The sequence below is a fragment of the Pan paniscus genome, chromosome 19 (assembly GCF_029289425.2).
Source record: "Pan paniscus chromosome 19, NHGRI_mPanPan1-v2.0_pri, whole genome shotgun sequence".
NCBI lineage: Eukaryota > Metazoa > Chordata > Mammalia > Primates > Hominidae > Pan > Pan paniscus.
In genome coordinates, this window is record NC_073268.2 from 19,327,074 (window position 1) to 19,339,391 (window position 12,318).

Genomic DNA, 12,318 nt, shown 5'->3' on the forward strand with positions numbered 1-12,318 from the left:
TTAATTCAGGTTTTCAGAATGCAGTCCTGTCTTTGTGTGGATTCAGAGCTCACAAACTGAAAACCAAAGCCACTTTCCCACCTGCTGCTACTTGACATACTTCTTCAGTCATTTAAGGCTGAGGTGTATGCTTTGTTCTTTTACTGCAGTGTATATTTCAGGATTTTTAAAAGATCCTCGCGTCCAGATCTCTGTGAATTGACACCAAGTTAATCCCACTAGACTATTTTAAGAAGTCGATATAATAGCAAAATTTCTCCACCCAAAACTATGTCAACAATTGGATGTACTCATCAAGTCACCCTTACTCTGCCACTAATTTATTTCCTTGTTGCTGAAATGATGAGAGAGGTATAATCTCCACCCTCACGGAGTTGTCATCACCCTGGAGAGGAAGGAGAGAGCCAAAAGACAGAAGTATTGTCTTGTAGACTTATTAGATTTACACAGTATGGTCCTCCAGTGTGTAAGGCATTGTCTAAATAGGTCCAGTTAAAGCACTACAGAGTAGCCATCTTTTAAAAAAATTGTTGGCCACATTTTTAAGTTCACAGGCGAGGGGGAACGTCTCATACTCTAGCCCTCCTGAGCCTAGACCCTCTGTGAGTTGTGTCACCATTTCTTGGACACCATGTGAGACATTCCCCCTCAGATTAGAGATGCTCAGCCTGCATCAACTTATCTAAAGCCTACATCTGGCTACTCTGGGGCAAGTCCTGTTTACAGTGCCCATTCCTGGAGCTTGCCTCTGTTTGTCTTTTGTTCGATTACATGATGTATTACTTTTCCCAACAGGCCAGTGCTAGCATATTGGAAGAGTGATTTAATAAAGCTGGCAACCTGGACACTATGCCACCAGTCCAACCTTATTTGCCTCATTTACCATTTCCATTATTGTGGCAGCCCTCCATTCCAGCCACAGCAGCCCCTCACCATACCCCAGTCACACCACCTGCATTTCTGCTTTTGTCTGTGTGTTTGTCCATCTAAAATGCCCTTATTTCACTCTGCCTGTGGGAGTCCTATGCATCTCTCAAAAGCCAACTCAAGTTCATCTTTCTTCTTGACACCTTCCCTGAATATTCCAGCCCTGCTGAGCCTAGTCCCTTTGTGAGATTTGTCACCATTTCTTGGACACCATATGAGAGACTTCAGAGGCTGAAGTGGGAGGATCGCTTGAGCCTGGGAAGTCGAGGATGCAGTGAGCTGTGGTCGTACCACTGCACTCTAGCCTGGGCAACACAGCGAGGCCCTGTCTTAAAAACAGCCACCACCAAAAACTATCTTGGGATTTGAATAGGATTACGTTAAATTTGTAGATTAATTTGAGAATTTACATCTGTACGACATTCTAGGAATGTGCTATCTCATGATGGAACTAACAAGGATACACCTGCTGTCCCCAGCCCTTTCGGGAGGTGGGGAGGGATAGGAAGGAGAAAGGTTTTGGTGCTTATTGCTGCTGATGGTGGGCATCAGGCCAGGCCAGGGGCCTTCTTGGAGGCTCTGGGAAAGGGGAAGGGAAGGCCACCGGGTGTGAGAGAGAGGGCACTTGTCTCCTTCAAGGCTGATGGAAGGTAGGATATGTGAGTCCTTCCTCTTAAGTGGCAGGAAACAGTATTTTCTCTTTTATTTCTTTTTTTCCCCTGGATACTAGAACTGAGGAAACACTATTTTCTCATCTTACTGGTTTTTGCGCCCCCACTCTATTCCTTTTACGCAAACCTCACAGAATTTTAACCAGAAAGGCCAGGCAGGATGGCTCACGCCTGTAATCACAGCACTTTGGGATCACTTGAGGTTAGGAGCTCGTGACCAACCTGACCAACATGGTGAAACCCCATCTCTACTAAAAATACTAAATTAGCTGGTTGTGGTTGCGCAGGCGTGTAATCCCAGCTACTTGGGAGGCTGAGGCAGGAGAACTGCTTGAAGCCAGGAGGCGCAGGTTGCAGGGAGCCAAGATAGCACCATTGCACTCCAGCCTGGGGAACGAGCCAAACTGTCTCAAATTAAAAAAACAACAAAAAAGAATTTTAACTACGGAGAACTTAGTAGTTTGTCCTTTTATGACAGGAAAACTGAGAAGGAGAAAGGGAGAGTGTCTTACCCCATGGTCACACAATGCACTCTGCCTTTTCCTATTTTATTCAAATTCAAAAATAACATGTTGTGCTTTAAGCTGATTTCACAGCTCACTCACTCATCAGCGACAGCCAGCCGTATGAAGACTGTGAGATAGAGAACTTGGCTAGCTGCACTCAGGCATTTGCTTGAGGTGATCCAACTTATAGAATAAAGTATCTAGAAAAGGAAGAACCACTTCATCTCCCACCCCCCATCAAATGATGCCTGTGAGACTAAGTCTGAAGGGGACTGATATAAAATGCTTCTGCCCAGCATGGTTGTGCAGTTTGTTCACTGCACAAGGGCACTTGGCCAAGGGGATGAGTGGGAATGAACATCCTGCCCCTGCTCCATGCTGAGCCACATACAAAGTCCCCCCAGTATATTGTGGGGCCCTTCTGGACAGACATGGAGAGCTTCTGAAAGTCCCACATGCATGGAATTATTTTCAAGACCCCAGGTATGTGGTCTGTGGTGGTTCTTCTCCCTGTGATTATGGACTGAGATACTCATTTAGTCCTAGTAAGACCAGAGAAGTACATTGTGAGATACGTGGGAAATGGCTGCATCACTCACTGTCTTGTGCATGTGTCTCCCCAGGGGCATTTTCAGATTTCTGCCAGGGAGGAGATGCTCTTCACGAAGGGAGAGTCAGGTACATTGGAGGATTCATTGCTGTGGCCAGGGAAAGCAGAGGACATGCAAAATTAATATTTCCCTTTCTATCTTCTAGGATGGACTTTTTTCATTCAGACAGCCGCTCTGGCTTAAAGATATGTACAAACCACAAGAGTAAATAATCACGCATGGAAGCTGCACAAGAAGTCATCTAATGAGGACAAGATCCTCAACAGGGACCCCGGGTAAATGACGGACCCTCACATTTCCCATCTAAAATGAGGAGGGGGTGAGAAGCTTAATTGCTCCTTTCAAGAATGAAAACCTTGGCATTGTTATTCTTATCCCAGGGACAGCGAAGCCCCAACAGAGAAGGAGGAGGAGAGTGAAGCCGAAGCCCTGCCATAGGAGGAGAACCCAGCCCACCTCAGGCCTCCTGAAAAGAAAACATAGCATAAACAATACCCATCAGAAAGAAAAGCAGGACTGAAGCCAGCGGCCCACACATCCACAGAGGCAGTGGGCAGAGCAAGCACAGGGCCATCGTTCCTGCCCCTGTTTCCCAGTCTAATTAGTCACCCAGACCTGAAAACAATTAAATACCATTGTTTTTGGTGCCCTCTCCCTTGGTTCATCAAGCACCAGTCATATAATACCACATACTTGAACTCCTGCCCACAGGGGACCTCCCGTCTCCTGGCCCCTATCATAGGATCACTGGGCCTACCTGCACTGTGGGGCCAAGCCCTGTCTTTTTCCCAAGCCCTCAAGCACACGCATGAATGTTCATCCAGACTTGGTAAGGGGCTTTTCACCCTTACAAGGTGGCAAAAGATTCACATTGCTTTTTTTAAAATTTGTTTTTCTTTTTAAAAATCCCAACCCTTGGATAGCAGGGAGGTGCCGGAGGGGTAGGGTCAAGAAGAGTGTGTGAGAACAGTAATTTCCCAAGACTGCCCTCTGCGGGACTGTATTTCAGAAAACACACTGGTGGGGCTACCTCTCCATTCACATGTACTGCCCTAGCCTCTCCCCATCCCCGGCTGATGCACTTCCATATCTGCACTGTTCGATAACAGCAGTAGCATGTTGCAGAAAGCGCTAGGATTCCTCCACTCCATCTTCAAAGAAAAAGTCGCTAATCACATTTGGTAGGTTAGTGAACGTTAAACACATTAGTGAGCAAAAGAAAATAGGAATGAACAAGAATTGGTCATCTACCTAACTGAACACAAATGAACTCTGGCAGTTCGGTAATAGGAGGTAAAGAACCGCGCTAATTGCAGAACAGCAGCCCCCCTACCTTCCCAGGAGCAGTGTGACTGGGAAGCAGCCCCGTGTGTGTGCTGGTGTGGGTTCTAAGCAAAGTGAGCTGCCCATCAGTTCTGATGAGTTTGCTGATGCTAGACATATGACATCTGTTCTCTTGCTGCCTGCCCCAGTTATCTCCCAAAGTTCTTTACTGAGAATGAAAAGCATCTTTCTCTGTGTGGTGACTTCAGTAGGCCAACAAATATTTGAGTTTAAAGCACAAGACTAAATAGTCATAGGCAGAGCAGTGCTACCATTTACAATTTGCTTACTTGATGCTAAACCATGGGTTTGGCATTTTACAGTCATATCATCTAGCCCAGCAAGTCATGGAAGCATAGTTGTTAAAATCATCTGACACTTTGGGAGGCTGAGGCGGGCGGATCACGAGGTCAGGAGATTGAGACCATCCTGGCTAACATGGTGAAACCCTGTCTCCACTAAAAATACAAAAAAATTAGCCGGGCGTGGTGGCAGGAGCCTGTAGTCCCAGCTACTCGGGAAGCTGAGGCAGGAGAATGGTGTGAACCTGGAAGGTGGAGCTTACAGTGAGCTGAGATCATGCCACTGCACTCCAGCCTGGGCAAGAGAATGGGACTCCATCTCAAAAAAAAAAAAAAAAAAAAAAAAAGTCGTCATCTGACAGATAAGGATACAGGGCTCGAAGAACGTAGGTGACCTGCCCAAAGTGTCCAAAGCCACACATACAAAGCGACAAATTAGGGTTTTAAGCTAGCACTGTTAGACTTCAAAGCCTCTTAACCATTCTACTGCCCTGCTGTAGGGCATGGGGAGATGGGGGGATAAGCCATGGTTGCCATCAAAGAGTTAATATAACAATAACATGCAGATGGTGAGGATGATGGCAGCTGCTGTTTATTGGCACCAGCTGTGGTCCAGGTACAGCGCTAAGCACTTTAATTACACTGTTAAGTCATCAGGACAGAAGCTCCCCACACCAGCTCTAATAGGGGTGAGTGTTGGACATAAGCAGGGAGCTGACAAGAAGCCAAGACAAGGCCGGGTGCAGTGACTCATGCTTGTAATCCCAGCACTTTGGGAGGCTGAGGTAGGTGGACCTCCTGAGGCAGGAGTTCAAGACCACCCCGGCCAACATGGCAAAACCCTGTCTCTACTAAAAATTACAAAAATTAGCTGGGGGTGGTGATGCACGCCTGTAATCCCAGTTACTCAGGAAGCTGAGGGAGGGAGAATTGCTTGAACCTGGGAGGCGGAGCTTGCAGTGAGCTTATAATGGGCCACTGCACACTAGCCTGGGCAACAGAGCGAGATTCCATCTCAAAAAAAAAAAAAAAAAGCCAACACTAGAGATCCTTGCACTGCTGGGCTCTCAAAGTCTGGATTCCAAGCACCTCCAGGTTTCTATTTTGGCATATTTACATAATTTCACATTTCGATGCTTATAATTTTTTTATATAACAAAATTTTATGCATCTCAAATGTGTACATTTTTTTTTCAGACAGGGTCTTGATCTGTCACCCAGGCTGGAGTGCAGTGGTGCCTTCATAGCTCACTGCTGCCTCAAGCTCTTGGGCTCCAAAGATCCTCCTACCTCAGCCTCCAGAGCTGGGGGTCTACAGGCGCGTACCACCATGCCCAGCTACAATTCTTATTATTCCCAAATGCCACCCCACCATATTTCTAAAAACTCCCAAAGGAAGATTCTACTTTGCCCAGTTTGTCCTCAATTGAGCAGTTTTGTCTAAGCCCAGAGTTTCTGCTGGGCCAGAGTATGGATGAGCTGTCTCTCCCTGGCTGGTGCCCATACCTACCTGTAGCCTGGGAGGGGGAGTGGCGCCCAGGGTCAGGTGGAACAAAACATGACTGCCTAGGGCTGCCTCTGTCTCCATCTCACTGATCGCAAATCACAGCTCAGACAGCCAGCTCTTAAGTGAGACCTGAGTGCCAGAGAGAGGTGGATACAAGGCCAACAGTTACTAAATGAATGAAAATTGTGATTCCGATGAAGCCTGCCAGAGAAATAAAGCATTTTTTAAAAGATGGAAATAAGGCGATATCTGATTAGGGCAAACATGATGCAGACAAGAAATGCACCGGTTCAGAGGAGGGAAGGTCAGGCCGCCTGGGGAGAGTCCACGAAAAAGATGGAACGTGCCAGATGCTGTGCCTGGTGCTGGGAAAGAGTTGACTAGGCCAGCATCCCTTTCCTCAAAGGGGGGGCTCCTAGACTGGGGGGAGGGCTGGACATCTGAATACATCCTGAGGAGACAGTGTGGGACAGCATGGTGGCAGTGGAGCCAGCTGTGGTTCTGCTCTTGGTCGACTGGAAAGGAGTAGATGTAAGGGATGGTTTAGAAGAAGGGAAGGGGAAGAAAAGTTTTCTGAGCTGACAAGAGGAAGGAAAGGCCTTCTAGAAGGACACTAAAAAGGCAGAGAAGCCCTAAGCAGAGTGAGCACCAGACTCCACAGGTTAAGGGCTCAGTCACACAGGACCATCCCCATGTCAGACCCCAGGTGCAAGGCCAAGCATCACCTATGCATCTGACCAACTGGCTAAATTGGAGGTCCCCACAACTCCCTCCTCAGGTTTGAACATTTGCTAGAACAGCTCATGGAACCCAAGAAAACAGTTTTCTTACTAGTGCTGATTTATTACAAAGGATATTTTAAAGGACACAAATGATGAAGCCAGATGAAGAGATACACAGGGTGAGGTCTGGAAGGGTCCTTGTGGAGTTGGGGTGCACCACTCTCCTGGAACATGGATGTGTTCGCCAACCCGGAAGCTCTCCAAGTCCTGTCTTTTAAGGAGTTTTCTGGAGGCTTTATCACGTAGGCATGATTGAGCTCCAGCTCCACTCCCCACGCCAGAGGATGGGGAATGGAGCTGACAGCACAACGCTTCCAACCATAGGTCTTTTTGGTGACCAGTCCCCAAATAAGGAGCCCACCAAGAGTCACCTCATGAGAACAAAGGACGCTTCTATCACCCAGAAAATTCCAAGGGATTTAGGAGCTCTGTATCAGGAACCAAGTTTAAGGACCAAATGTTAGAACAAAAGATGTGCAACCATAAAAAACAGCGAGATCATGTCTTTTGCAGGAACACAGATGGAGCTAGAGGCCATTATCCTCAGCAAACTAAGACAGGAACAGAAAACCAAATACTGCATGTTCTTGTAAGTGGGAGCAAAATGATGAGAACTCATAAACAATAGACACTGGGCCCTACCTGAGGGTGGAGGGTGGGAGGAGGCAGAGGAGCAGAAAAAACTATTGGGTACTAGGCTTGGTACCTGGGTGATGAAATAATCTGTACAACAAACCCCCATGACACAAGTTTAGCTATATAACGAACGTGCATATGTACCCCCTAACCTAAAAGAAAAGTTTAAAAAGGAAAAAACACCTAGGAGAAAAGAAAAATGATAAACTAACAAAGGACAATGCTCTTAGCACCGCCATCATTCAGGAATTTCCAAGGGTTTTAGAAGCTTTGTGTTAGGAACTGGGGGCAGAGACCAAATATATATTTCTTCTTATGTTACACTACCCCAGATAGGAAAACAGAAATTAGATATTTCAAACAAAAAAGGGTTGTATATAGGCAATTAGTGCTTATCACTGGAGGGGCTAGAGGTGGTGAAGGTTGTGGGGATGGGGTTGCACCACTGGCTTTCAGGCTACTTTACCACAGCTGATTTCCAGAGGATGGAAGAAGTCAGGAAACTTGGGAAACCGCTGCTGAGGTCCTTGCAGCCCCACGGTCTCCAGGCTGGTGACTGGTGGGGGAGTATGGAGTCCAGCTGACCACCAGAGCCTGCACACCTGCTGCTATGGGGGAGGAAAGGATGACTTCTACCTCCTTTCCACATTCCAAATTCCACGTGACTACATTTTATTGGCAGCACCCCGCTGGCAAGCGAGCCTTGATGTGTGCTTCCTGGGCTTCTGGCACCTGCACAGAAAGGGGTGAAATGAGTGTCACGAGCAGCCACCACTCTGCATCACACCTCCACATCCAGGTGTGCTGGAGAGCCCCACTTACACTTGGAGGTGTCCTGGCACCCTACCCACTTTTGGTAGGTGTTTGGGTGTCCGAGGCTTTGCAAAAGAAGAAGGCGGGGAGTCTACGGTGGAGTGACATGGTGGAGACCTAGCTAAGTCAGAGGCCTGGAGAGGTGTCACTAGCTGGGCAGCAGCAGGTAACACACAATCATCCTGAGCTGATTGGAGAAACACCTGGGATTGATTCAGAGTTTTTTCTGGAATGTTTTCACTGGAATGAAAGCTGAGCGGTCTGCAGGCCATATAGTATTGGAGAAAACTTAGCCCTCATTGAAAAAGGCTACCAGAGAAAAGATATCCACAGGGAAATTCAGGAGTTTTGTTTGTTTTTTCTTTTTTTTTTCTTTTAAGGTGGAGTTTTGCTCTTGTTGCTCAGTCTGGAATGCAATGGCACGATCTCAGCTCACTGCATCCTCTGCCTCCTGGGTTCAAGCAAGTCTCCTGCCTCAGCCTCCCTAGTAGCTGGGGTTACAGGCATGCACCACCATGCCCGGCTAATTTTTGTATTTTTAGTAGAGACGGGGTTTCACCATGTTGGTCAGGCTGGTCTCGAACTCCTGACCTCAGGTAATCCACCCGCCCTGGCCTCCCAAACGGCTGAGATTACAGGTGCGAGCTACCACGCCTGGCTTGTTTTGGGTTTTGGGGTTTTTTTGTGTTTTGTTTGTTTGTTTGTTTTTGGAGACAGTCTCTGTCACCCAGGCTGGAGTGCAGTAGCGTGATCTCGGTTGACTGCAACCTCTGCCTTCCGGGTTCCAGTGATTCTCCTGCCTCAGCCTCCCAAATAGCTGGGATTACAGGCGCCCACCACCATGCCCGGCCAATTTTTTTTTTTTCTCTAAAAACAGTTTCACCATGTTGGCCAGGCTAGTCTTGAACTCCTGACCTCAAGCGATCCGCTCACCTTGGCCTCCCAAAGTGCTGGGATTACAGGCATGAGTCACTGTGCCCCGCCAGGAAATTCAGTTTCTGAAAATACACCTGTGGATCTCTAGCCTTGAACATCCTTGGATGCTGCTTTAAATGACTGATCCTCAATGCCTCCCTTCTAACTCACACTCCCCTATATCAATCTCCCAGAAAAAGGGACCTCTTTTATTCTTTTTTTTTTTTTTTTTTTTTTCACAGACAGGCCTCACTTTGTTGCCCAGGCTGGTTTTGAACTCCTGGCCTCAAGTGATCCTCCCGCCTTGGTCTCTCAAGGTACTGGGATTACAGGTGGGAGTCCCCGCACCCGGCAAAGCCTACATTAAACCCTTTTATGCACACTCGGCGGTACTGCAGAGAGGGCAGGGAGGAAGCAGAGGTGCCCTGGCATCTTCAGTTGGAGGTGAGCAGGGCGCTGAGGGTGGGAGAGGCCCGGCGCCTGGGGATGGGAGGCAGGACCGCACCTTCACAGGGACACTTCCACCCTACCCCGGAGGTCAGGGCCTCTCGCCCAGCTCTGGCTCTGAGGTCCTGGAGGGAGGGAGATGCTTTTGCGACTCAGAAGATTGGGGGAGGGCCACCCCCATTCGAGAAGAGTGAAAATCCTGAGCCTGAAGAAGTGGAACCGGTTGGAGCCGAGGCTTTAGAGGATGGCGTTCGAAAGAGGGTCTGGCGCCGCCCTGTGGACCGTTCGGGCTCGCAGGGCCGAAGGCTCCGAAGACTGAGACCTGTGAACCATGGGGAGGCTCCATGCGGATGGGGGCCACAGCCCCCGCCAGAGCCCCCACACTAGCCCTGGACTTCTCCACTGGCTTACGACATGAGAGCTCAATAAGCTCCTTATTTAACGCACTGTTGTATCAGGTCCCTGTGGGAGCCACTGGTTCTTTAGCCTAATAAAGGAGCAGGTGCACGCACTGGATTGGTGAGCTACCGCCACTGCAACGCGTCCTAATCAACCATCCTAAACGGCGGCTGGAACAAGGTTCTCGCAGGCCTGTGCTTGGGCTTGAACGCTGGTCCAGCCGCTGCGCTCTGTGGCTCCCTGTAGGCCTGCGGATCGGCCAGGGGGCTCCGTTCCTTTTGGGCGGAGGCTGAAGAAGCAGCGGCTGCACCAGAGAAGGCCCTCTGGGTGAAGGTGGGAGCGCACGGGGGCCCGCGGAACCACCTAAGGCGACTTCAGACGTGGGCTCGGAACTGGCAGCCTTTCGTTTCTGCTTCATTCCAAGGTCAGAGCAAGCCACGTGGGCAAACCCAAAGCCAGGGGGCAGGAAAGTATCCTCCACCCACAACGAAACCATGGCAAGCGGTGGATGCAGGTACGGCCAATAGTCTATCTATCCCGGTGAGTGAGGAGACCTGCTTTGAGGGTTGCACAACCTGGATCTGATTTTACACTGGTGTCTGTCACTATGAAGACTCCACCATGGGTCGCCATCAGGTCAGGGACCCTGACAAGGCAAGAACTGCATCTTCCTCTGCACACAGCTCTGCTCCCTCCCCCGCCATGCCTAACACCAAGCCCAGCCCTGAGGGATGACTCAGGAATATTACTGAGAGCATTTTAGGCCATTCCTTCATTATCCCCATGTGACTTGTTATGAAATATAGACTGACTTCCTGAAGATCAGCACATAGTGCTAAGTATCTGGCTTGTAATCTGTAGAGACTCTGCCATTTGGAGCTGGGATCTGTCCCCAGAGCTGTCAGACACCAAATCCCGTATCTACTGCCACCCAAAGGGACCTCAAGAAGAAAGGGGTTATACAGGGTCAAACACCAAGGCAGGTTAGTGAAATTTCTGTGGAGGCCATTTAAAGCTGGAGTCTCACCACCTGAACTGCCCTCAGAGGAAGGCTGTCTAGGGCACAAACCTAGTCAGGGGTCCACATGGACTTAAGGACATTTTTTTTTTTTTTTTTTTTTGAGACAGTCTCATTCTGTCATCAAGGCTCGAGTGCAGTGGTGTGAACTCAGCTCACTGCAAATCTCAACCTCCTGGGCTCAGGTGATCCTCCCACCTCAGCCTCCCGAGCAGCGGGAACCACAGGCTCGTGCCACGATGCCCAATTAATTTTCTTTTAAATTTTTTGTAGAGATGAGGTCTCCCCGTGTTGCTCAGTCTAATCTTGAACTCCTGGACTCAAACGATCCTCCTGCCTCTGCTCCTCAAAGTCCTGGGACTACAGGTGTGAGCCAACGCACCTGGCCTCTTAAGAATAATTTTAAAAACAATGAGGTTCACCGTCAGAGCCCCTGCTGCTCTACCAAGTCCCTTGGCCCCTCTCAACAGGGCAAAAGCAAGATGAGCCCCAGATGTTCTGCTTAATGACCACCTTTCCCAGGAGACTTTGCTCTTTAAAGGAGAACCACTTAGAGATATGAGCAACCTTAAAGAATGCCACCAGCACTAGTGAATGCCAGGCACGGGCCACGTGGGTGGAGAGTATATTTTAGGGCAGTCACTCATGGTAAATTATTTCCACCAGCCCCCAGAAGTGACTATTCAATGTCCAACTATGTCAGGCCCAGGCTAATAAAAGTAGAGGCATGAGAAACCTAGGGTTGTTCTGAAGTGCCTTGATTATGGTATATGTGGAAGATTTTAGAGCTTGTTGTAAAAAGTGATGACCCATGGCCCCCCAGGCTGGGTCTGGGATTGCCTTTGTGGATTACAAGAGGATATTATGCAGCAGTTTTTAAAAATGAGGCAGATTGGGACAATCTATCTCCAAGATGCATAGGTGCTGTTAAGGGAACAAAGCAAGATTTAATAGGGCGTGTATAGTATGCTACTGTGCGCTGTGCATTATCTGTACAGAACTGTGAGGTCTGATACAGTAGCCACTAGCCACATATGGCTATTTACATATAAATTTAGGTTGGCCACAGTGGCTCATGCCTGTAATCCTAGCACTTTGGGAGGCCAAGTGGGAGGATAGCTTGAGGCCAATAGTTCAAGAACACCCTGGGCAACATAGTGAAGCCCCTTTTCTACAAAAAATTTATTTTTTTATTTTTATTTTTTTTGAGACGGGTCTCACTCTGTCACCCAGGCTGGAGTGCAGTGGCGCAGTCTCAGCTTATTACAACATCTGCCTCCTGGGTTCAAGCGATTATCGTGCCTCAGCCTCCAAGTAGCTGGGACTACAGGCACGCACCACCATACCCAGCAAATTTTTGTATTTTTGGTAGAGACAAGGTTTCACCATGTTGGCCAGGCTGGTCTCGAACTCCTGACCTCAGGTGATCTGCCCGCCTCAGCCTCCCAAAGTGCTGAGATT

General features: G+C 48.6%; 1 protein-coding gene across 1 annotated transcript in view; it reads left to right on the top strand.

Moving 5' to 3' along the window:
* Positions 1-3,369, top strand: part of LOC100988940 (leucine-rich repeat-containing protein 37A2-like) — a 38,902-nt gene extending 35,533 nt beyond the window's left edge. The window contains 5 exon segments of the mRNA XM_063598927.1: positions 1,480-1,577; positions 2,728-2,782; positions 2,861-2,912; positions 2,915-2,990; positions 3,096-3,369. Coding sequence (XP_063454997.1) covers positions 1,480-1,577; positions 2,728-2,782; positions 2,861-2,912; positions 2,915-2,990; positions 3,096-3,153 — 339 coding nt within the window. The 3' untranslated portion in view covers positions 3,154-3,369.
* Positions 3,370-12,318: the final 8,949 nt, after the last annotated feature.